This window comes from Entelurus aequoreus, linkage group LG01 (genome assembly GCF_033978785.1).
Source record: "Entelurus aequoreus isolate RoL-2023_Sb linkage group LG01, RoL_Eaeq_v1.1, whole genome shotgun sequence".
Lineage (NCBI taxonomy): Eukaryota > Metazoa > Chordata > Actinopteri > Syngnathiformes > Syngnathidae > Entelurus > Entelurus aequoreus.
The window spans coordinates 34,358,512-34,385,943 of NC_084731.1; the positions used below are offsets into that span (position 1 = coordinate 34,358,512).

The following is a 27,432-nucleotide window of genomic DNA, read 5'->3' on the forward strand; positions in this document are numbered from 1 at the left end:
CTGTATATATATATATATTTATATATATATATATATACATTTACATTTGTATCCTTATTTAAGCTATAAATAATTTTTTGATCGACTTGAACCATTTTTTTTATTTTTTATTTAACCTTTATTTAACCAGGAAAAAAATCCCATTGAGATGAAAAACCTCTTTTTCAAGGGAGTCCTGGCCAAGAGGCAGCAAAGTTACACATAAAATGACATTCACATTAGACATTAAAATGACAAGATGGACATCAAGTAAAACAGTCAGAGTCCATACTTTTCCATGCAATCAATGTACAAATGTAATCGGGCAATAGTCCCAAAAGAGCCTTGTGAATAAAAGTGTACCAATGACACTGTCTCCTAGTGGTCAGAGAAGGCCATCCCACCCGAGAGTACAAGTCACAGTGCTGTGTCATGGTTGCGATGAACCTCCTAAAACATATGTTTTGTCTTGTCAGCATTGAGAACCAATTTTAAGTAAATAAGTGAATTCTGCACAGCAACAAAAGCTTTCTGCAGGGAATTACCAGCCTGTTCAACAGATGATCCAGAGCAAGAAAAAAATTGTATCGCTTGCATAAAAATGCATATTAGCATCAGAGAAATGTTGTTCGAGATCATTGATGGACAAGATATATAAGAGGGGGCCCAAAACAGATCCCTGAGGCACTCCCTTATGTACAGTGACAAATTCCGAACAAAGGCCCTCGTATTTAATTTAATGTTTTCTAAATAATTTGAAAACCAAGTGACTGTATGTTCTGACAGTCCAATGAGAAACAGCATGGGTTTTTGAATAGCGTGGTCTACTGTGTCAAAAGCTTTGGAGAGATCAATAAAAAGTGAGGCACAATACTGTTTTTTTATCAAGCGCTACAATGATGTCATTTACCACCTTCATTGTAGCAGTGATAGTGCTGTGCTGTTTACTGAAGCCTGATTGAAATTTACAAATCATTTTATTTGATAGAGGAACTCTTTCAACTGATCACAAACAAGAGATTCCAGAATTTTTTATAAGACACATAAATTTGATATTGGCCTAAATTTTGAAAGAACTGCTGGATCAGGAGGGAGGACAAAAGCAGATTTCCAAACTGATACTGAAAAATACAATTAAATAAACTCAATAAATAATAATGCATTCAAATTGATCAGCAATATTGACTAAGGACCACAATATACTGTATAAAACACTTTAACCTACAAAACAAAAATGAATTAAACAATATTTGTGTTTTCTTATATTTTGCTGATAGTTGGACAACTTGGACGAGCAGGCCGCACAGATCAGGAGAGAACTGGACGGTCGTCTTCAGATGGCCGACCACATTGCACGGGTAAGTTTTACACTTTGCCGTTGCTATTTAGCTGCTCAAGAAGGTGCAGCCATCAACGTCTTGATGACCATCAACTCATTTCCTGGTTCTCTCTGCAGGGAGGAAAGTTCCCCAAGTTTGTGTCGAAAGAGATGGAAGCCATGTTCATTGAAGAGCTCAAGTCTTCAGTCAATCAGCTGATGGCCAATCTGGAGAGCATGCCCGTGTCCAAGGGCGGAGAGTTCAAGCTCCAGAAGCTGAAGCGAGGCCACAACACCTCCATCATCGACATGGGCCAGGAGGACGAAAACACTCTGTCCAAGTCTGATGTGGTCCTGTCCTTCACTCTCGAGGTACACACTTAAGTTGGATTACTGTTCCTACTTGGACCACCATGTCAAAACCATATATGGCTCCTTGTTCTGGGACTTTTCATTTTAATTCAATTCAATTTATTGGGAACATGTTGAAAATTCACAAGCACACATTTTGCTCAAATGATCAACTGTCCAAAAGGCGCGGGAAGAAGCAGGGCTTGTCTGGTCCCACACCCGTGCCGTAGGCAGCAAAAAGAAAAAGAAAGAAAAAAGAAATGGTAGCGAGGTATACGAAGTAGGGTTGTGAACGATAAACCGATGCGATCGAGTATTTGATTCAACAAGTGAGCGATTAGATTGCATCAGTAGCAGACTCCTCAATCAATGCGAATAATCCATGAATTCCTAGCTGAATCGGTTATAGAGTCATGGATCGGTTATCGCGAGACTTTGCATGGGTTGGCGAGATTACAATATGCGTCATCGTCTCTAAAGCAACGCGAGAGCTGAAGCTACTCGCCAAACGCGGTAGCCGCCTAGCTGGTATTAGCACGAGCGATAAACAAGAGACAACACGGAAAATGAATGTGGAGGAGAACGAAAGCGTCAGTCTGACCGAAGGTGATAATGGAATGAGAAAGATTTTCCACGCATCGGGGAGACAGAAATCCAAAGTGTGGAAAGTTTTTGGGTTTTATAAGAAGGAAGGGAAGCTCGACAGAAGCCATGCTATTTGTAAATTGTGTCGAGCATCGTTGACGTACACTGGCAGCACTACAAATCTCGACCAGCATGCAAAGAGGAAACACGGCCAAGAGTACGGTGAGTGAGTTATAGGTGTGTAACTTGTTTACATTGTAATGTTGCACCTTTGTTACCTACCTCTAGTGTTCATTGTTACCTACCTCTAGTGTTCAAAACACTATATGCTCAGGTTGAAATATTGAATCTTTGTTACCTACCTCTAGTGTTCAAAACTATGCTCAGGCTGCTATATTGCACTTTGTTGTTACTATTATGTGCTACTTTTACCTCTGGAGTTCCCATCCTACAATTCAGCCAGACTTTTTTTGGTCCATGTCTAAAAATAAATACATTGATATGTGATTTTGTTGTTCTGTTTTTTTTGCCAGTGCCATAAAGCCACAATGCTTGGGGATTTGGAGTCTTGAATATTAACCGTCAAATCGAATCGTATCATTCGGAATCGAATCCAATCGAATCGGTCTGTAATAAAAGGATATCGTTTTTGAATCGAATCGTAACCTGTGTATCTAGATGCATATCGAATCGTTTATCAGAGAGAGATGTGCAACCCTAATACGAAGTGACAAAAATTCAGAAGGAATAAATTAGTGTAAAGAGGAATTTATTCATATACTAACCAGTCCCACAATGAGTACATGATTGTAATATTAGTTACTTTGCTTTAACAGTTCTTTAGTATACTTTGTAAAAAAAAATGCTTGTACTGTTTCTTAAACTGGCTCATGATAGTACATTGTTTACATTTTTTACTTAATCCATTCCATAGTTTAATCCCACATACGATACACTAAATGATTTTAAAGTTGTGCATGTATATAAATGCTTTGTATGCTTAGTCCTTTTTAACATCTAATTAATAAGAGGCTTCAAAATTATTCCATCACAATTCATCATATTAAATTGTACAATATTCTACACAATATTCAATGATTTTTACTTGATTAACTGAATCAAAGGATATACAACATTGAATTCTCTAGCAGTTTTCTTTTTCACTTTTTTTTTTAACTTTATTTCAATAATGTGCATACCCACACAACTTATAATGATAATAATAATAATGGATGAGATGTATCACTCCCTGTAAGTTTATTGTAGATCATAAATCATGCATCTCACCTGGACATGAGACATCTGAATAGGTAATCCGACATGTTGGGACACTTTGACAGCCATTTAGGACCTGAAACTGGTGAGAACGACACAAAAAGCGCTTGTTCCACACCTACGTGTTATCTTTAAATGCTTTGTTTAGGTGAAAAATTCATACAATGTGCTTAAATATGATTACTTTTGACAAAAAAAGGCTGTAGCCAAACACAAAACAGCATGGAACTGTGATATCATTTTTGAATGAATATCTTTTGAAAAAATGTGATACACTAAATTCGCAAACTACAAATCGCAAAATGGCCACTGAAGTTAATCTTGAACAGTATCAATAATGTATGGGAGTGCGTCCTAAAAATCAGAAATGTCTTAATACAAGAACTTCCTTTGAAGTAAAACCTACTGCGTATTGCCGCTCTGTGTCACCATGTTGACTTATCTCTCAGAACTGAGCATTGCAAAGGATCAAAGAGTGGATGAGAAAGACTAGTCTTTTTTTTAAAAAAAAAAGAGAGCATTTGTTGGCAGTATAGTGAGCACACCCTAGTGTTTGCTATATGTTCATTTTTTATTTTTTTTTACACATACTTGCCACGAATAAAAATATATATTTGTTAAGAGGAAAGTAACACTTCATCGCCCAGGTGATATATGTGCTGCCCTCGGTTTGAGCAACACGCTACTGTAGTTTGTCAACACAGGCACACGCATGCACACACACACACGCACACACACAACACACACACACACACACATACTAGGTTATCATTTGGAATGGGGACTAAGTTTTTGATCATCACTTGTGGGGACCACCCTTTCTACAGGTTGTGGAGGCATACAAAAAAATTGGTAAAATGGCCACTGCCCAGTTAGCTCATACACGTCTTTAAATCTCTGGATTGATGAAGTGATGTACTGACCATTCTTACTGGGGACCCTGGTGAAAAAGAGTTAATATGGTTCATGGGGACCAAATTTAAATAATTTTGCATAATTCACAAAAATTTGTGCGTGACTACTGAGGACCATTTAAAAAAAAAAAAAAAGTTCAAATTAAATATGACATGATCCTCAGAATACAGCACTACAGCTGTCCTCTTAAATGTTAAAGCAAATCCTGCATTTTCTGTGACATTACTGAAAACTGCTATTTAGCAGTAATGAAGTTGTCTGCAACTCCAACTACCATATATAGAAGGATGGAACATTCTGAATGTGAATCATACTTTAAGGTAATAATGTTTTATAATCATGCTGTATGAAAATGTCATCCTAAGGAACACTAAACCAGATTTTGTTTTTGGAAAAATATATTAGTTTTAACTAAGGATGGATACCATACAGAATCACAGTAGCATTAATGCCAGGATAACAAATGTTTCACTTTTCAAGAAAATTAATTTTCTCTTTTACCGAGTGCAGTACCAGCTACAGCCTGATGAGGGGGCTGCTGTGCAAATGTCTCACACTCAAACTAACCAGTAAACATGTTTTATGGGCCATAGCTTAAAAATCACTTAGGCATCTTCAGAATGGATCTGACTATCATTTAAAAAGGTTTCCCTTTAGGGGACCTGTTTTTTTGTCCCCATACCGTCAGAGGTCCCCTAAAGGTGACTGTGTAAACAGAGCGATGTGCCCATTAAGTAAGCATTGCCAGAACACACACACATACACACACACGCACACACACACACACACACTGCAGATAGGACTAGTACAGGGGTCGGCAACCCAAAATGTTGAAAGAGCCATATTGGACCAAAAATACAAAAACAAATCTGTCTGGAGCCGCAAAAAATTAAAAGCCATATTACATACAGATAGTGTGTCATGAGATATACATTGAATTAAGATGACTTAAAGGAAACTAAATTACCTCAAATATACCTACAGATGAGGCATAATGATGCAATATGTACATATAGCTAGCCTAAATAGCATGTTAGCATCGATTAGCTTGCAGTCATGCAGCGACCAAATATGTCTGATTAGCACTCCACACAAGTCAATAACATCAACAAAACTCACCTTTGTGCATTAATGCACAATGTTAAAAGTCTGGTGGACAAAATGAGACAGAAAAAGAAGTGGCATAAAACACGTCCTAGAAAGTCGGAGAAAGTTATACATGTAAACAAACTACGGTGAGTTCAAGGACTGCCAAAATTAGTAGGACAAAACGGCGCTCGCCAAATACTCGAATCAGTGAAGCATGTTTAACATAAACAGTGTGCTTTATAACAATTAGGGAGGTTTGTGTCATGTTTCTCCTCCTACAGAAACCATATTAAAACAAAAAAAAATGTTTTTTCCCCCTCATTTTTTTCCATTTTTTATACATTTTTGAAAAAGCTCCACAGAGCCACTAGGGCGGCGCTAAAGAGCCGCATGCGGCTCTAGAGCCGCGGGTTGCCGACCCCTGGACTAGTAGTACAGTACCAAGTTAGCATCAAAATGTGTTTCTACAGAGTTTGGTGAGGGGGCTCCGTTAAGGCCAATTATGCAAATTACGATGACCTAATGTTTTTACCGCACTGGTCACGCCCCTGGCCACACACTCACCACCATGAACAGGTTGCTATTCTGTCGGAAACACTGCACCCTGAGATGATGCACAGAGTATATGTAAAATGGGTTTCATTTGTCCTGTTCACGCGCCTAACATACCAATCAGTCACTGGAATACTTTGAATGGTATAAAAACAAGTTTTCTGCTGTAGTCTGAATGACTCTGAGTGTCTCCTTGTCTGCTCCAAACTAAGTTTAGAAACCGACAGCAGACTTCCTCGGTCGGCTGAACAGACGGCGTGTGAATAAGAGGCTGACACTCAACATAAATCCCCTTTCACCTGTGCTTGAGCGCGGGCTATGACTCATTTCGTTTTCAGCTTGTCTGAGACCAAATTACCAGGAGCACAGCCATCACAGCTGTGTCCTCATGACGCAGAAATATTACTTCTCTTGAATGGGAGATCATGATGCATTTTTCTTTTTATTCTGCAGCGGATTGTGCGTGTTGACGCTGCAATTAATGAACGCTGGAACAATTTTGAGGGTTCCATATGTGCCTGTGTTGATTGTGTGTGGGAGTGATGGTGAAAGTGCCATAGAGGCCAATTATTCCGCATGTTTACTGCAAAATGCCTCTGCAGCCTCCTCACTTCCCTCCGACATTATATACTGTACCAAGAATATCTCAAACACGTTTAGTGAGAAACATGTGCAATGTACTGTGATCCCTGTGAATCACACACTCTTATATACTACTTTGTGGGATTTGCACAGTGCATCAAGTGAATACAACAAATGTAAATCGTTTTTCTTTAGATTTCTTCAGCAAATTGGCTTTGTCGATTTGATTAGATTTTTTTTTTCCCGTGTTTCTCCAGCTGCGTTGCCTCTCCTGAAGTCTTACGGTGACTCCCTGGTAGGGATGAGTACCGAATACTTTTATAGCTACCGACCGAATTCTGTCGGTACTACCGGGTACCAATTCACATAAAGTCAAACCGTCCCATATTTCTATACCTTTATTGCACGTGACGTCACGTCCTGTTGCAGACTCAAACACTTGGCAGGCAAACAAGCATATTCCTAGTAGACTGCCTCTAAGTAATTTTATAATTTTCCATGCCAACAAAGCAAGCATGCCTAATAGAAATCACTGAAAAGTAAGGCTCCACTTTTCAAACTGTGCTAACTCGATGTTAATATTCCATATACATACATACTACTGATTAGCATTAGCGATTTTACATGGCGATTTCGACACCTTCAAATGTGTTAATGAATACTACAACTACGCACGTCACAAACAGCTGGTGTGGAATAAGTACAATACTTACTGTATAAACCAGGGGTCTCAAACTCAATTTACCTGGGGGCCACTGGATGCAGAATCTAGGTGAGGCTGGGCCACAAGAAAAGATTTCTTAAAAAAATCTAACATGCACTTTTTAATGAATTCACCTTCTTTGAATGGCTATCCCGCCCTAGCAAAATACTTGCCAACCCTCCCGATTTTTCTGGGAGACTCACGAATTTCAGTGCCCCTCCCGACAATCTCCATTCTCACCCCCGCTACCACCAATCCCCAACCCCGCCCGGTGGTAGCGGGGGTGTATATTGTAGCCCGGAAGAGTTAGGGCTGCATGGGATTCTGGGTATTTGTTTTGTTGTGTTTATGTTGTGTTACGGTGTGGCTGTTCTCCCGAAATGTGTTTGTCATTCTTGTTTGGTGTGGGTTCACAGTGTGGCGCATATTTGTAACGGTGTTAACCTTGTTTATACGGCCACCCTCAGTGTGACCTGTGTGGCTTTTGATCAAGTATGTATTGCAGTCACTTACGTGTGTGTACAGAAGCCAAATACAACATGTGACTGGGCTGGCATGCTGTTTGTACAGGTTGTAGAGGGCGCTAAAGGTAGTGCCATCACGGCACGCCCTTAACATTGTTGTTTGGGTGAAAATCGGCAGACATTTGAGAGAATGGTTGCCCTGAAATTCGGGAGTCTCCCGGAAAAATCGGGAGGGTTGGCAAGTATGACGCTGTTAAGCGCCATTCATATAAAACTCGCGGGCCGCACTAACATTACATTTTCATATTAAGGTGCGGGCCGCAAAATAACGTCTCGCAGGCCGCAACTGGCCCGCGGGCCGCGTGTCTGAGACCCCTGGTACAAACACTTTGTAGGATCTAACAAAAGACAAGACTGGCACATTCAACTTAACGCCAAAGACTACTTTCTGACTACACTAGGACAAACTGAAATGAATGCATACTTGCAAATGATACTCAGAAGTGTAGAAAAACAAAATACAACAACTGGATATCACAATTATCAGCTCACTGGTAATGTTACATAGAAAATGTTTTCATGAATAAACAAGTGAATATTTGTTACCACATGAACACACACAAAAGTACTGAACGTTGATTTCCCGGTATATAACATGTAATAGAAAGGATAAGGAAAAGTTAGTTTATCAGCTTTCTCTTTCAATGCTTTTCAGTCCATAAAGCTCTGTAAGTATACAGGCCAAGTGTTATTATAATGGGTGTCTCCTTATTTAAAACATCTATATTTAGTACATCCATGCAAAAAAATAGAATTAGACATAGCTGTTTATAGCATCTACATGTGGTCTGGTTAAGCTAATGCTACATGCTAACCTGACATTAAATTTGTCAATTCAGTTATTGTATGTATTACAGTAATAGTTGTATAGCACAGTGAAGACAAAAAAGATGTTTGAATGTTACACAAAACGCTAACAATGTTTGGTAACGACTGTACACATGCGCCAGCGTCCTACTTGATACTTGATAATATCAATTATGGTCAGGAGGATGCTACATGCTAAGCCGGTTGCTGAGTAGCAGTGTACCGAACAACTCTAGTCCCACCATTACACAACAAACCTGGCAGCAATGGCGTTAATGATTGGGATCGTTTTTATCATTCATCATGCTTTGGTTGATGAATAAACAAACAACTACACAGAGAAGAAGCCTCCATCAACGACTGATGTCTCTTGTGAATTTTTTTTGAAGATATGTAACGTTAATGTTTTTCCATTCGCAAGGTTTGTGACAGTATTTTAGCCTAATGTTTGCTACAGACACGAAGCGAGCGAACATGAGAGCTGATATTGGATGAAGCCACCAAATGTGTATATATATATATATATATATATATATATATATATATATATATATATATATATATATATATATATATATATGAGTGTATGTTTGTGTGTGTGTACACACACACATTCTGTATGTACAGTACACGGTAGGATATTTCTGTGAAACAGAGAAGTGACTGACTGATGATTGTGTAACAATATTAACCGGTCTCATTCTTTTATTTCTGATTTTTAACATGAAATTGTGAGTTTAAAGTTTTTTGACACAATATTTATCTGTAAAAAGTATCATGCATTCTGTTGTATGTGTGCTTGGTCCCCTTTTTGAAGGAACACATTAAACATGTGTAGATTGTTCAGCATTAGTGGAAGAATTTCCTACAATGGCATACAAAAGGGTAAAAGCTAAACACACAATACAAACACTCACAATATGACTAATTGAATGCTAAAAATATTATGACAGACCACCTCAAAAAACTAAATCGAATTTTACAGACATTTCGCTAAATAAAAGGATGTACATGAAAGAAATAATGTAGGATTTGTAATAAAAACTAGGAATGATAAAATATTAAATATTAAAGGCCTACTGAAATTAAATGTTCTTATTCAAACGGGGATAGCAGGTCCATTCTATGTGTCATACTTGATCATTTTGCGATATTGCCATATTTTTGCTGAAAGGATTTAGTAGAGAACATCGACGATAAAGTTTGCAACTGTTGGTCGCTGATAAAAAAGCCTTGCCTGTACCGGAAGTAGTGTGACGTCACAGGTTGTGGAGCGCCTCACATCTGCACATTGTTTACAATCATGGCCAGCAGCAGCGAGAGCGATTCGGACAGAGAAAGCGACGATTACCCCATTAATTTGAGCGAGAATGAAAGGTTTGTGGATGAGGAAAGTGAGAGTGAAGGATTAGAGGGCAGTGGAAGCGATTCAGATAGGGAAGATGCTGTGAGAGGCGGGTGGGACCTGATATTCAGCTGGGAATGACTAAAACAGTAAATAAACAAACACAAGCCATATATATACTTTATTAGCCACAACACAACCAGGCTTATATTTAATATGCCACAAATTAATCCGCATAACAAACACCTCCCCCCTCCCGTCCATATAACCCACCAATACAAATCAAACACCCGCACAACACACTCAATCCCACAGCCCAAAGTACCGTTCACCTCCCCAAAGTTCATACAGCACATATATTTCCCCAAAGTTACGTACGTGACATGCACATAGCGGCACGCACGTACGGGCAAGCGATCAAATGTTTGGAAGCCAAAGCTGTACTCACGGTAGCGGGTCTGCTATCCAACTCAAAGTCCTCATGGTTGTTTTGCTGCAGCCAGCCGCTAATACACCGATCCCACCTACAGCTTTCTTCTTTGCTGTCTTTATTGTTCATTAAACAAATTGCAACAGATTCACCAACACAGATGTCCAGAATACTGTGGAATTTTGCGATGAAAACAGACGACTTAATAGCTGGCCACAATGGTGTCCCAATATGTCCGCACAATCCGTGACGTCACGCGCAAACGTCATCATACCGAAACGTTTTCAGCAGAAAATTTTGCGGGAAATTTAAAATTGCACTTTACTAATCTAACACGGCCGTATTGGCATGTGTTGCAATGTTAAGATTTCATCATTGATATATAAACTATCAGACTGCGTGGTCGGTAGTAGTGGGTTTCAGTAGGCCTTTAAGAACATATGAATGTCTCTCCTCTTTACTTCCCAGAAGATTGTCTCTAGATCGATCTTTTACAATGAAGCAAAATGTAACAAATATGCAACCAACACGCAAAACATGAACGCAAAAGACAGAAAAACACCCTCAGATCCATATAATAATAATCCATTTCATATCACAGAACTTTGTTGTAAAAATCTGCTTCCGTCTTCCTCCCTAACACTCAAGTCTCAGGCTGGCTGCTTTAAACAAACCCCGCCCACTCTGCTTCTTGCCCTGTCTGTTTGGAGCTGATAAGGTAAATTACCGTAACAACCTGTATATCACTCAAAAGCGCAGATTCCACCCACTGGAATACTCTCTATAGCTCAAGACGGTAATTTGAAAAATGCACTGCACCTCGTATTGGCGGCTCCAGATTCGATGGTAAAGGTTTCGAAAAATATTTTTAAGACGTCCGTGAAAAGCTAAATGGACCGTATGCAGCCCACCAACCGTAATTTGCCCACGTCTGGTCTTAAGTATTAATCAACGTTAAAACAGGCCAAATTTGTGTTAAGAAAAGGCCAACATTTTTTCAAACGCATCATGCCACTAAAGTCTCACTCTTGTAATTTTCTGAAACTTGGCAGCCCTGAATTTTTTATTTTTGATATAGTCTAATGAGAAGCAGTTAAAGTATAAATAAATATTTCTGGACTTAGTAGTCATCTTTATTGGTAGTTGTATCTATTGTTGTGTATATTTCTCACGATCAATTTAAAAGTTCATGGCTAAATAAAAGCCATTGAATTGGTGTATAATTAGTTGACTAATCGTTACGATATTTGATTATTAGTTGATTATCAAAATTGTCGTTAGTTGAAGTTAATATTGGTACATTGTTTTATATTGTTTAATTGTTCAAAAAAGGTACTCTATCAATATCGACACTATTGGCCGTATATTTACTTAGTATAGGATCGATACCAAGATTGTAGTATCGCCCAGCCTCAAACAAGTGTAACTACAGCCATTAGTGTCCGATATGTGATTGTTGACATTGTTGTTATTGTTGTATTTCGCAGGTGGTGATCATGGAGGTGGTGGGGCTGAAGTCTTTGGCTCCTAACAGGATTGTTTACTGCACCATGGAGGTGGAAGGAGGGGAGAAGCTCCAGACTGACCAAGCAGAAGCCTCCAAGCCAACGTAAGACACACAACACTCACTAAGTACAAGCTATAAGGTGGGAAACATCTAACAAGATTATTCCTCTCTTTACAAAGATCTAGGAATATGTTTATTTGTTGTGGTTTACAACCGCATGATAAAACATTTACTACTGAGAGCCAGCCCCGTGTGTTGCGGACATTTGTGTCTTGCCGAACAAGACTACTATTTCCCAAAATGTTTAACTTGGATTTGACTGTAAAGTGAAACTGATTTTGTGAAAAATAAATAAAATTGATCTGATCGCTTTAGTATCGATCATATACTGATACTACACTTGACATCGACACTATCAATATATGGGTGGATCCGCCCTCCATTTGCATAATCGCCTGGCCGCTACACAGCAACAGACATTGTTATTTTATCTTCCCTCTCAGTGTTACGACTGTACTTGTTCATATTCTGTTAATATCTGCACACTTTTGGCTACTTCATCTACACTTCTTTTCTTCTGTTGCTTCAAAATAGCTTAGTGGCTAGCTTAGCAATAAGCAAGTCTGCTCTTGCTTGCTCTTACTCGATGTGTAACATGTTTTTGCCTCGTCTTTCAGTGATAATTTTACACTGGTACCTCAACTTACGAGTATTTTGAGATACAAACTACTTTTAGTTATGCTTTAGGTTGCGAGCATAAGTTGGCGTAGTGATTGTCAGAATCCCTCTTAACGTCTACCCTTAAACATCCGGTCTTGACTTGCTAGTAGTAGCTTCCAGCTAGAGATGGACATTACTTTGTTTTTCCAAGCATGGGAATGAAGAAAGTGAGTGTGAAGGACAGTGGTGAGAAGAAGAAGTGGAAGATATTCATTGAATTAAAAAAATTAATCATCAACGACTGGACAGAGCATGTGGCTGACTTGGCGAGGCAGTGTAGCGCTGCCAGTCGAGATACTCAGCACCCAGGCATGTGATTTGAACTTAATGAAAAAGACTGGGGGCCGCGGGTCAGGTCCAGGGTGGTGCCCTGGTGGGGGGAAAGAAAGGGCTTCTACTTTAGTGGATGCTGCCTTGGATTTTATAGCCAATTTATATCTCTTTGACTCTCTCTCCACTTCTTACTGCTCCAAATGCAAAAAACATAAAGAGTACAAACAATGTTTATTCTATTAGCTAACTTCCTTTATCTGAATAGCCATTTGTGATTTATAGCATGAAATAACAAATATATTGCAGTCATGTTGTTTATGTTTCAAAATGATTCAACTATTTAATGTCAAAATGTAAACAGTAGAAATAATGAACAAAATGTCAGCTACTCTCTTGTTCTAAAACAGCACTACTCAGTTTTCTGCTACCAGCCTTTGTTAGCTTGGGAACAGAAATAAATACAATTTCATCCAGAGGGTATTGGCTTTCATGATCTGCATTGAAATACATTCATCGATATTGGCCGATCACATACTTTTTCACAAAAACCAGCCAATACTGATCGGTGGCCTATCGATTAGAGCATCTCTAATAAATACCCTGACATATTTGGCTGAGGCCGCAAGTTCCATTAATAGTTGGGCGCCAGTCAGCTTTATGTATACCGGTAGAAGTAATGTGCTGTCAACTAACATCTTCACATCCCGCCGTCTGCTGGATTTGCACAGCAAGGATACTTTTTCCAGAAATGTGTAACTCTGATTTGACTGTGTAAAACTGATTTTGTGAAAATCTAAATCTAAATGTAATCACTTTAATACCGATCATATACTGATACTAACATTGGTATCGACACTACTGATACAGTATATGGATTTGATGTATTGATACGATAAGGATAGTTTTCCAATATTGTTGTCTGTCCAATCATTGTGTCCCATGTCCATATTGCCAGAGTAGAAGTAGTAGTAGTAGTAGTAGTAGTAGTAGTAGTAGTAGTAGTAGTAGCAGTAGTAGTAGTAGTTGTAGTAGCAGTGGTAGTAGTAGTAGACGCAGTTATACTCGCTCTCCCTCACTTAATGTGTACCTTGTACAAACTTGGTAAACCTCTATTCCATACCAAAATAACTGCTTACAAAAAGATGTACCGTTACAATCCTCTTTGCAACATGAAACTACTGCTCAAATGGGTTACATTTTTTCAAGGCTGTCTAAAAATAATTCTTAGGAGGAGAAAAACACCTGCCAAAGTTCAATTCCAGTGCAAATGATGCAGCAGGGAATTTACTCTGCAAAGATACAGTTCGCCTCACAAGCCCCCCAAAAATCAGGCTCCAATCTGCATCCAAGGTGTTAAGTTAATGTTGCAGCTAAAAACTGATGCTATACATAGTGTCAGTGTTGATTCATTACTGCAATGCTGGGGTCACATTGTAATCCCTTTCAACTGAAAAGGCTGACTTGAGCAAATCTGTGGCATCTTCCTGTTGTACAGCCACTAAGTCACGGCGTGTGACAAGGTGGATGTTGATTATGGTCTTCAAAATGTCTTGCCAAGTCGATGTCTGGTGTATAAATAGCAGAATACATTTGAAGCGAGCATGAAGAAGATGGAGCATTAGTGTCACTGCTTGTCTATAAACAACAAACTGTCTGATTTTTATTACGCAGCAAATTGATGCTTATGGTGGCAGAGAACAAAACTAAGGATGCTTCATATTTTTTATTTTAAGCCAATACAGATACAGATAACTTCCTGCTTCACAAGACCAATACCTAACTATTATTATTTTTAAATTTAGAATTAAGTGTGGTTAATTGATTTAAGTGTGTTTGCTGGCTTCGGGACAGCTTCTTTAGCAGCATTTTTTAAAATTAATTTGTTATTGGAGCTTTGAGAATAATTGGATCTGTGATGCAGATTGTACCTCGAAAAACACGCATTATTAAAACAGCGTCGCCCATTGAAGTTAGTTCAAATCTATTTATTCGGTGCTTGGACAACCAAAACATCACACTTTAATCAGCCTTTTAAAATTAAATTAAACTTTTAGATAAAATTGTATGGAAAAACAATACCATAGAATGTAGTACAAACAATTCCAATAGTTTTATGAAGTAATGTAATAATAATGTACAGCATTTACCTTGGAGAATGGACTTTTATGGTATTGCCTTTTAGCTGCTTCTCCGTCCAAAACACCTTTAGCAGGTTCTCCATATTTTAATTGCTAAATATTTAGATATGATTTTAATGTTTTTGCCTGGCCTTATTGACTCATTCTGCTTCAGTATGGTGCAGACTAGCAATACTATGCTCTTACTGCTTCACCAAGTTAACTATTATATAAAGCTGACTGGCGCCCAACTATTAATGGAACTTGCGGCCTCAGCCAAATATGTCAGGGTATTTATTAGAGATGCTCTAATCGATAGGCCACCGATCAGTATTGGCTGGTTTTTGTGAAAAAGTATGTGATCGGCCAATATTGATGAATGTATTTCAATGCAGATCATGAAAGCCAATACCCTCTGGATGAAATTGTATTTATTTCTGTTCCCAAGCTAACAAAGGCTGGTAGCAGAAAACTGAGTAGTGCTGTTTTAGAACAAGAGAGTAGCTGACATTTTGTTCATTATTTCTACTGTTTACATTTTGACATTAAATAGTTGAATCATTTTGAAACATAAACAACATGACTGCAATATATTTGTTATTTCATGCTATAAATCACAAATGGCTATTCAGATAAAGGAAGTTAGCTAATAGAATAAACATTGTTTGTACTCTTTATGTTTGTTGCATTTGGAGCAGTTGGTAGGGTTGCTGGTTACTGGGGTTCAATCCCCACCTTCTACCATCCTAGTCACGTCCGTTGTGTCCTTGGGCAAGACACTTCACCCTTGCTCCTGATGGGTGCTGGTTAGCGCCTTGCATGGCAGCTCCCGCCATCAGTGTGTGAATGTGTGTGTGAATGGGTGAATGTGGAAATACTGTCAAAGCGCTTTGAGTACCTTGAAGGTAGAAAAGCGCTATACATTATATACATACATATATATAACCCATTTATCATTTATAACTAGCTATACACTCATGTTTTTGATCATTTCTTTCTTTCTTTCTTTCTTTCTTTCTTTCTTTCTTTCTTTCTTTCTTTCTTTCTTTCTTTCTTTCTTTCTTTCTTTCTTTAAGTAAGTATTTTTTGGATATGTGGACATGATGTAAGCAACCTTGCTCCTGCTCTGCTGTCTTTAAAAGTAACAGTATTTCAGTCCAGAGTAAGTTATTTCGAAATATTAGCTTCGATCTACTTGCTGTTGCGTAAACGTCCCGACGGGTAGTCTGCAGATGGCGCTTGAAGTTGTTTGTATTTTTATCTGAGAAAATGGAGCCACAAGGTTTACAAGTTGTTTTGTTGTCTCCTGGGGAAAAAGGTGAAGTGCGTCCATATGTCTTCTCTTCTCTTTCTTCCCAGTGTAGAAGACATATTGTATTGACGTTTTGTATTAGGTCTTGTTTTCCAGAGTGAAAAATCAAAACAGTGTCTCTTTTAAGGACTCTACTTCTGATTGGATACCCTTTGTGCTTTCCCACCCGCCCCTCTCCCACATGCAACTGTGATTGATTATTTTATCCCAGCCACCTACAGATGAATATACATATGATTGGATTTTGTTTCTGTCAAACTTTACGTCTCGTTTTTATTCCTTGACTAAATTGTCAATAAATTTTGACATTGTTTTAGTCAACGTGTTTTTGTTTTCATTCGGTATTGTCCTAATTTCGTCAAGGGAAAATAGGTTGTTGACGATAACGAAGACGAACATTTTTAGTCAACAAAATGAGCACTGCTCCAGCCACTCCCGCGACCCCGAGAGGGACAAGCGGTAGTAAATGGATCAATGGATTGATCTGTGTTGGCCTTGCGATGTGGTGGCAGGTGTACCCTAGAACAGTGTTTTTCAACCTTTTTTTTAACTTTTTTCACTGAAAAAATCTGGGGGCACACCACCAGCAGAAAACATAAAAAAATTAAACTCAGCAACCGATATTGACAGTAAAAAGTATTTCTCGCAAGTGTTGGATATGAATTTAAACCATACCCACCCATGCATCACTATAGCTCTTGTCTCAAAGTAGGTGTACCGTCACAACCTGTCACATCACGCCGTGACTTATTTTGAGTTTTTTGGTGTTTTCTTGTGTGTAGTGTTTTAGTTCCTATTTTGGTGTCTTTTCCTGTAGCAGTTTCATGTCTTCCTTTAAGCGCTATTCCTCGCACCTGCTTTGTTTTAGCAATCAAAACTATTTAAGTTGTTGCTATTCTTGTTTGTTAATTGTCATGTCATGTATGGATGTACTTTGTGGACGCCTTCTCAGCTCCACACGCTGTAAGTCTTTGCTGTCGTCCAGCATTCTGTTTGTTTACTTTGCAGCCAGTTCAGTTTTAGTTTTGTTTTGCATAGCCTTCCCTAAGCTTCAATGCCTTTTCTTAGTGGCACTCCCCTTTTGTTTACTATTGGTTTAAGCATTAGACACCGTTTTTACTCGCTGTCATATGCATATTGTGATCACGACAACAAACCCGTGTTCCCGACATCTACAAAGCAATCAGCTACCTGCTGCCACCTACTGATATGGAAGAGTATAACACGGTAACTTTGCTCTAGACAGCACCGACACTCAACAACGGCACAATAATTGCAAATTATAATTACTGGTTTGCAAAAAATATTTTTAACGCAATTAGGTGAAATTACATAATGTCCCACGGCACACCAGACTGTATCTCAAGGCACATTAGTGTGCTGCGGCACAGTGGTTGAAAAACACCGCCCGAGAAAATGGATGGATGGATAGAACTATTAAAAGGGTTGGGACGAATAAGTGATTTTTTTGGATGCTTATTTTTAGTAGTAGAAGATTTATAGCTGCTGTAATATATGGTTTTAAAATTCCGGTTTTGAATTGATTTTGCGTTGTATAAAGGGAAAAAACAACAACAAAGCAATACATTTATGCGTAAAAGTTTAGTAACCATCTCAGCATCATGATGTTTGAAAACCTTATCTCGTGACACATTTGCCCATGAGTTTCAAGGATTCCACATATTTCTTAGTACATTTACAATGTTTCATTTCAACTTCAGTTTTTCTTTGTGAAATATTTGTATCAAATTAAAATAATAGAAGATGATCTATATGCATTAAACCAGAAACATTTAATTAATGAAATATTTAGTTAATATTATAACCGAAATGAGTTTCTTTCGTCGGGTGGCCGGGCTCTCCCTTAGAGATAGGGTGAGAAGCTCTGTCATTCGGGAGGAGCTCAAAGTAAAGCCGCTGCTCCTCCACATCGAGAGGAGCCAGATGAGGTGGTTTGGGCATCTGGTCAGGATGCCACCCGAACGCCTCCCTAGGGAGGTGTTTAGGGCACGTCTGACCGGTAGGAGGCCACGGGGAAGACCCAGGACACGTTGGGAAGACTATGTCTCCCAGCTGGCCTGGGAACGCCTCGGGATCCCCCGAGAAGAGCTGGACAAAGTAGCTTGGGAGAGGGAAGTCTGGGCTTCTCTGCTTAGGCTGCTGCCCCCGACTTCGGATAAGCTGAAGATGGATGGATAGATGGATAATTATTAGTTAAAGTTGCCGATGAGTTTGTTATCCTTGCTGTTTTATTAATAAGTAGATACAAATAATAGTTATACATTGAATTTAGAAAATCAATTGAATAACTTGATTCATGTTTTGAAAGGTCCTTATTAAAATTCCCAGAAGAAAACTAGCCTTATTTTTGACACTAATCAAAAAATGCATATTTACAGACAAAAACAATAACAGTCTAAAATAATATGAATATTGGCCTTAAAAAACATGTCACAATACAAAAATATATCCACCAAAATATTTATATATTTTTCCAATGTTTGTATTTATTTGTTTAATTCAACAGTGCCAAAACTTGTTTCAGTGCCAATACAACTTTTTCAGAGAAATACTTTTTTTTTCCCAATACCAAAACTTACTGGCAGTGTTTTGGCTACAGAGTTCCCTTGTCCTCTACGGCAAACTAGTAGTAAATAAACTGTGTGTTAATTTGGACAACAATCACAATTTTGCCAATCAAATTGGCTCTGTTGTTAGTTAGATGTTTTCCGCCACATCTTCTGGTGAAAGTGAAGCTCTTTGTTAGCAAGCGTGATCTTGATATGGCTATTCATTTTCAGTTCTCACCTTGACTACTATAATGCCTTGTACGTTGGTGCCAAACAGTCATCTGTAAATCGTCTTTGACTGGTACAAACTCACTCCAGTTCTGCAACCTCTGCACTGGTTTCTAGTCGGTTTAAGAGTTGATTTTAAATTGTTAATGTTTACTTTTAAGGCAGTTGATGGTACTTCTCCATCATATTTGTGTGAACACTTCAACATCCATAGCCCCAGTCAAGCTCTACCGTCTGCCAACCAGCAGCAGCTCGAGGTTCTTAAGTCCAAATATAAACAGTCGGGTGATTGGTCTTTCTCTGTAGCTGGTCCCAGACTTTGGAACACGTTACCAGCTGAACTACAGACCATCAAAGATATACATTTATTTAAGACTAAACTTAAGACTTATTTATTTAAAGCTGCATTAAGTCCTCAACACTTTTTAATTAATTCGAACATCATGTTTTATTATGTTTGTTATGTGGCCTTTTTATTATCTGTGTTGTTCTGTGCACTTCGGTTCATTTATAGCAGATGTAAGGGGCTTTACAAATAAAGTTTAACCAATTGTTTAATTATGCCAACTAGTGGTAAATAAATCATTATTTTCATTTATTTTATCAAAGTGGTCTTTTTATTGACTTTTTTTTGACAATAACATATCCTAAATTTCATTCATCAATCATCATATACTAAGGAATAATACATTATTGATACGTCTAATAGCTAAATTTATTTACACATTGTACAATACCCCTGTATTTCTACATTTCTATATCTATATATCTTTCATTTCTTTATTTATTTAGAATTATTTTCAGTATTTTTGTTTGTTTACTTGTTCTTACTTTTGTGTGTGTTGTATATTATTTTTTTACTTGATTATCTCTTAATTTTCCCTTTTTTCTTTTTTTTATTCTTTCATCCTTTTTCCTGATCACTGCATCAGCTAAGGGTGTCCAAATACCCCAGTATTTATTCATTTCTATAATTACATATCTTTAAATTATTTATTTATTTTGCATCATTTTCAGTATTTTTATTTGTTTACTTTTTCTTACTTTTGTGTGTGTTGTGTATTATTTATTTACTTGATTATTTCTTCATTTTTTCCTTCTTTATTTCTTCCATTTCCCTGATCACTGCATCAGCTAAGGGTGTCCAAAGTGTGGCCCAGGTGCTATTTTGGGACTTTTCTTGGCTCCGAGCATGTTGTAAAAAATTAAACGAATGAATTATTAATGCGACATATAAACTAATGTGCTTTATCGTCTCTGATAGCTTAGCATATATTGACACAGATTGAATTGTTTTTAGCATCTTTATGTACAAACTGTATAGCCATCAATCTATTGAGCAAATGGTCAAGTTTAAAGACCGAAAGTGAACACACTATCAGTAATTACTGAGGTATGCATTGAACAACGTATTTTCCTTCTTACTTCTGATTGGTAATGTTGAATTGTGCAAATGTAAACATATGATGTTTAACATCTGAAATGAATGGAACTTGATTTAAAAGTGAAACCTTCTACCAGTCTGTAGTAAATCATGTTCCAAGGAGATGAAGTCACTGTGTTGTGGGATCACTCTGTCATGGAAACTGACTTCTGGAGTCACTCACCTGTGTTGTGTCTTTCAGCTGGGGGACCCAGGGGGACTTCACCACCACACACCCTCTGCCTGCTGTCAAGGTAAAACTCTTCACAGAGAGCACAGGAGTGCTGGCGCTGGAGGACAAAGAGCTGGGCAGGGTAAGACTTGTCTTTCTCTTCCCCAAACACGTCAGTTTGAATAATCCGACAATCAGTTCCACGGGGTGATACCAGAAAAGAACGGGCCCAAACTCTAATTCCAATAATGTGTCGTTTGTTACTCTCATAATCACACTCGACCTAAAAAATTCACAACATTAGGCGCTCAGACAGGAGCTGAGTGACAGATGATGCTCATGATGAATAAATCACTCATGCATTTTCTATGCCGCTTGTCCACAGGTGACTTTTTGTGCAAGAGGCAGAGTACGCCCTGGACTGGTCACCTGTCAATCTGTGCCATTTTATTAATAATAAATGTACAGTTCTGTGTTTTCTTTCAACTGTAAATCTGATAAAAATGCATTTTGAACTACTAAAACATATTGTGCACCGTTACAAACTGTAGGTTTATTTTATTAAACCTGTCTCGTCAGGAACATGGTCAAATAATATTGTTGATCTCGATGATCGTATCTGCTGTACACATTTACTTTAAAAAGAGAAGTGTGGGATACTTCTCTTGTTGCGTTATTTGTGTTTGACTTCATTAAATGTTTGAATATGTTTAATGATTGGCCCATTCGGACCGGATCAGGAGAGGATTAAAAAAATAAATAAAAGGGGGTACAATGCAGAATTAAATCAGCAGATACAATATATACGTAAAAAATATGTTAGCTGATTTACATGCAAGAGGGCGGCGTCGCAAGCCCCACCACAGGCATCGGCACCGGATATATATTAATTAGAGATGTCCGATAATGGCTTGTTTGCCGATATCCGATATTGTCCAACTCTTAATTACCGATTCCGATATCATCCGATACCGATATATACAGTCGTGGAATTAACACATTATTATGCCTAATTTTGTTGTGATGCCCTGCTGGATGCATTAAACAATGTAACAAGGTTTTCCAAAATAAATCAACTCAAGTTATGGAAAAAAATGCCAACATGGCACTGCCATATTTATTATTGAAGTCACAAAGTGCATTATTTTTTTTAACATGCCTCAAAACAGCAATTTGGGACATGCTCTCCCTGAGCGACCATGAGGAGGTTAAAGTGGGCGGGGTTGGAGGGGGGGGGTAGCGGGGGGTGTATATCGTAGCGTCCCGGAACAGTTAGTGCTGCAAGGGGTTCTGGGTATTTGTTCTGTTGTGTTTATGTTGTGTTACGGTGCGGATGTTCTCCCGAAATATGTTTGTCATTCTTGTTTGGTGCGGGTTCACAGTGTGGCGCATATTTGTAACAGTGTTAAAGTTGTTTATACGGCTACCCTCAGTGTTGACCAAGTATGCATGCATTCACTTGTTTGTGTGAAAAGCCGTAGGTATTATGTGATTGGACTGGCACGCAAAGGCCGTGCCTTTAAGGTTTATTGGCGCTATGTACTTCTCCCTACGTCCGTGTACCACTACATATAGTGGCGTTTAAAATAGTCATACATTTTACTTTTTGAAGCCGATACCGATAATTTCCGAACCGATACCGATAATTTCCGATATTACATTTTAAAGCATTTATCAGCCGATAATATCGGCAGCCCGATATTATCGGACATCTCTATTATCAATGTGTGTGTGTGTGTGTGTGTGTGTGTGTATATATATATATATATATATATATATATATATATATATATATATATATATATATATATAAACGATACAACTAATCGTTGAGAGTTTTACTGCGGTTATCATTCAATATTACTGTTTATTGTTGCATATATATTTATATATACAGGATATATGTATATCCTGTATGTATATATATATATATATATATATATATATATATATATATATATATATATATATATATATATATATATATATATATATATATATATATATATATATATATATATATATATATATATATATATATATATATATATATATACATATATATATATACGGTAATATTGAATGATAACCGCATTGAAACTCTCAACGATTAGTTGTACCGTACGTTCAAATGCAATCATAAAACAACTTTCTTGCTGAATTTAGTTCATTATATATATATATATATATATATATATATATATATATATATATATATATATATATATATATATATATATATATATATATATATATATATATATATATATATATATATATATATATATATATATATATATATATATATATATATATATATATATATATATATATATATATATATATATATATATATATATATATATATATATATATATATATATATATATATATATATATATATATATATATATATATATATATATATATATATATATATATATACATACAGTACAGGCCAAAAGTTTGGACACACCTCCTCATTCACAACACAACTGATGGTCCCAACCGCATTTATAAAGCAAGAAATTCCACTAATCAACCCTGATAAGGCACACCTGTGAAGTGAAAACCATTTCAGGTGACTACCTCTTGAAGCTCATTGAGAGAATACCAAGAGTGTGCAAAGCAGTAATCAGAGCAAATGGTGGCTATTTTGAAGAAACTAGAATATAAAACAGGTTTTCAGTTATTTCTCCTTTTTTTGTTAAGTACATAACTCCACATGTGTTCATTCATAGTTTTGATGCCTTCAGTGACAATCTACAATGTAAATAGTCATGAAAATAAAGACTACACATTGAATGAGAAGGTGTGTCCAAACCTTTGGCCTGTACTGTATACTGTATGTATGTATATATATATACATATATATATATAGTACGTTCAAATGCAATCATAAAACAACTTCCTTGCTGAATTTGGTTAATTGCGTTCAAGTTCACATGCGCCCCATAAGTATTTTCAACCCTTGGAGGCACATACAAAACAGCATACATGTGTTAAAGCACACAAATAGTCAAAAGCTTGAAAAATGTCTTCAAGTGTGTGGTAATGTTTGTTTAAGCACTGCAGTGCACACATAACAACCAAATGTAAAAGTAGGTTAACGTCGCCATGGCAATGACAGGGATGCTCCTTCTTGCAAATTATTTTCAGTCTGTTCTTTGAAGGTACAATGAGTACATATTAATACTCTGCTGCTGACGTAGCGGCCATAAGTAGAGGTAACAAGGCCTCTTGATCTCCCACTGCAGCGGCACTGGCAGGAAGTCAGACTTCCTCAAGGCTCTTTAATGCACCGAGGATAGATTAGACCGAGGAAAGCCTGGCCTGTTCCCCTCACGCCCGTTTTTCACAACACTTGATCTGTCAGACAGCACCAAATAAAGACACTTCCTGGTCCTTTGCTTTTAATGCAGGTTGTCCTACACCCGACTCCTAACAGCCCCAAGCAGTCAGAGCTGCATAAGATGACTGTGACCAAGGCTTGCCCAGACCAAGACCTCAGAATTAAACTGGCCATTCGCATGGACAAACCCCAAAATATGAAACACTGCGGGTGAGTAAATGGCGTAATGGCAGTTGGTTCTCCACACCTTTCTCATGGAACTGTCAGCTCCTTGGCCTGGTTTCCAGGCACGTCCCACGGAAAAAATACTGGAAAGTACACATCACCCTCTGGTGGACGCCAGGAGGAATTTAAAAAAGCTTTTTTTAATGAGGCCCTTCTTTGAGATTTGTGTGTGACTGTTTTGGCAGGTATCTGTGGGCCTTTGGCAAGAATGTCTGGAAGCGCTGGAAGAAGCGTTTCTTTGTACTCGTGCAGGTGAGTTTTTCTGCTTGGTTTTCATTCAGCCTTACCCCGAACAAGTCAAACTTACGTCTTAACAATTTGTTTCGCAGGTGAGTCAGTATACATTCGCCATGTGCAGCTACAGAGAGAAGAAATCAGAACCACAAGAGCTTCTCCAGCTGGACGGCTACACTGTGGATTACAGCGACCCGCAACCTGGTGCGTCCAATCTCCGGGTTATTTCTTTTTATAACACAGTCCAATAATGTATGTCATGATCCTTGAACCGGACTAGGACAACACACTTAATGCTAATGTAATCCGTTTGAAAACGACCTGAACAAAAACTGAATCATAAAGAAACTGAAACGTTTCCCATAAGAAATCCCATAGCGCAGACCTCCGCCAGGCGCAACCACCCCCCATATAACAAAAACCTCCTACGTTTGTACATGAATAAATTACATAAATTAACTTTGAACATCACTTTTATCTTTTTTAAGACCTTTGAAACTTGCTTCGAGTTTAATACAGTAATTTTTGTTTTTTTAAAGCATATTCTACGTATTTTGTGCGTACATTTGTTAAGCATAAAATGGCTAAATCAGACCTGGGCAGTTATTTTGACTTTGGGGCCACATTGAGATAAAATGTGTCTGGGGGCCGGTGTGTATGTGTGTATATATATATATATAAAAAAGATGTATACCATATTTTCCAGACTATAGCGCACACTGGGGTGTAAGCCGCACCCACTAAATTTTAAAATAATTTCTTTTTTTTTACATATATAAGCTGCAGATATATATATGTTGCAAAATGAGTTATTTACACAGTAAGATTTGGTAAATGTTTATTTACATACTTTAATTGTTTCCAAACGGTGTTTGTAAAACGGCTGATCAAACAAAACAGATGTCATCATTATGGACCCACTAGCTCAAAAAGCTAGCTCTCCAATCAGCTAAAGCAGTGGTCCCCAACCACCGGGCCACGGCCCGGTACCGGTCCGTGGATCGATTGGCACAAGAAATTTAAAAAAAAGAAATAATAATAATAATTTGTTTTAATTTTTTTTTTATTAAATCAACATAAAAAACACAACATATACTTACAATTAGTGCACCAACCCAAAAAACCTCCCTCCACCATTCACACTCATTCGCACAAAAGGGTTGTTTCTTTCTGTTATTAATATTTCTGGTTCCTACATTATATATCAATATAGATTAATACACTCTGCTAGGATACAGTCCGTAAGCACGCATGATTGTATTTTTTTATGACAAAAAAAAAAAATCGTCCAAAAGATAGCGTCACAGCACAAACAATAAAACACCCTCTCAGTGTTTTTGCTGTTTTTTAAAAAAAAAAAGATTAAATTATTTTTATTATGGCCGCCAGCGAAGAAAAATCCTTAAACTAGCTGCTCCGTCTTTATAAATATTAATTAATAATAATTCATATTATCTTTTACAGTCGGTCAAGTAAAACGCAACAAAATGCAACAAACACGGCAAAATATGAACACAGGGTAAAAAAAACACACCTACAATCTGATATAATATCACTTTTCTACAAAACTTTGTTGTAAAAATCTGCTTCCGCATCTGTTCCTGACACCCGTGTTTCGGGCTGGCCGCTTTGTAAACAAACCCCACTCACACTGCTTTGTGCCTAGTCTGAGCTGCTGTGACGTAATTACCGTAATAACCTGTTAATCACTCAAAAGTGCAGATTTCAACCATTGAAACACTTTCCATACTTTAAGACTCACAGTAATTTAAAAACAGCACTGAACATCATAATGGTGGCTAAAGTTTTGGTGTTAAAGGTCTAAAAATTATATTTCGAAATGTCCGGCGGGCCGGATTTGAAATCTTAAAATCAGGCCCGCAGACCGTATTTTGCCCAGGTCTGGCCTAAATGAAATAAAAATATCAATACTACACTAGTATCGACCACTGGATGAAACCAAACCAATCAAAGCGCAGTATCATCGGTACTTATTGGCAGCATTACTATATTGAAAAAAAATTAGTGTAAAGATGACTATGTGGGTGTTATTTCATGTCTAGAGGGCTTTCATGAAGCTACGAAAATATTCGATATACACTACCGTTCAAAATGTCCTTATTTTTTAAGGAAAAGCACTGTACTTTTCAATGAAGATAACTTTAAACTAGTCTTAACTTTAAAGAAATACACTCTATACATTGCTAATGTGGTAAATGACTATTCTAGCTGCAAATGTCTGGTTTTTGGTGCAATATCTACATAGGTGTATAAAGGCCCATTTCCAGCAACTATCACTCCAGTGTTCTAATGGTACAATGTGTTTGCTCATTGGCTCAGAAGGCTAATTGATGATTAGAAATCCCTTGTGCAATCATGTTCACACATCTGAAAACAGTTTAGCTCGTTACAGAAGCTACAAAACTGACCTTCCTTTGAGCAGACTGAGTTTCTGGACCATCACGTTTGTGGGGTCAATTAAACGCTCAAAATGGCCAGAAAAAGAGAACTTTCATCTGAAACTCGACAGTCTATTCTTGTTCTTAGAAATGAAGGCTATTCCACAAAATTGTTTGGGTGACCCCAAACTTTTGAACGGTAGTGTATAAATAACTCCTATTTTGCAAAAATTCTAATTTACTACGGACAGGCCTGGAACCATTTAACAGTGTTAATTGAGGGCTTACTGTAGTGTTTTTCACCTTCTTTATTAAAGTGATGGTAGGTACTCACAACTTTCTTTGCTCCCATGGTGGATTATTTTGCAGTCCATAAACAAAGTACAGAGACTGAATCACCAACACGTGGAATCTTGGTTTGGACATTCCATTCCTAAAAATGATA

At 37.6% G+C, this 27,432-nt stretch overlaps 1 protein-coding gene across 17 annotated transcripts in view; it reads left to right on the forward strand.

Moving 5' to 3' along the window:
- LOC133651013 (calcium-dependent secretion activator 1) overlaps positions 1-27,432 on the forward strand; it is a 241,955-nt gene that overhangs the window by 126,918 nt on the left and 87,605 nt on the right. For all 17 annotated transcript variants that reach the window (XM_062048941.1, XM_062048932.1, XM_062048964.1 and 14 more), the window contains exons 4-10: positions 1,257-1,337; positions 1,436-1,669; positions 11,943-12,064; positions 20,808-20,919; positions 24,200-24,339; positions 24,540-24,606; positions 24,684-24,792. In XM_062048941.1, the coding sequence (XP_061904925.1) occupies positions 1,257-1,337; positions 1,436-1,669; positions 11,943-12,064; positions 20,808-20,919; positions 24,200-24,339; positions 24,540-24,606; positions 24,684-24,792 (865 nt within the window). The remainder of the gene's footprint in view (positions 1-1,256; positions 1,338-1,435; positions 1,670-11,942; positions 12,065-20,807; positions 20,920-24,199; positions 24,340-24,539; positions 24,607-24,683; positions 24,793-27,432) is intronic.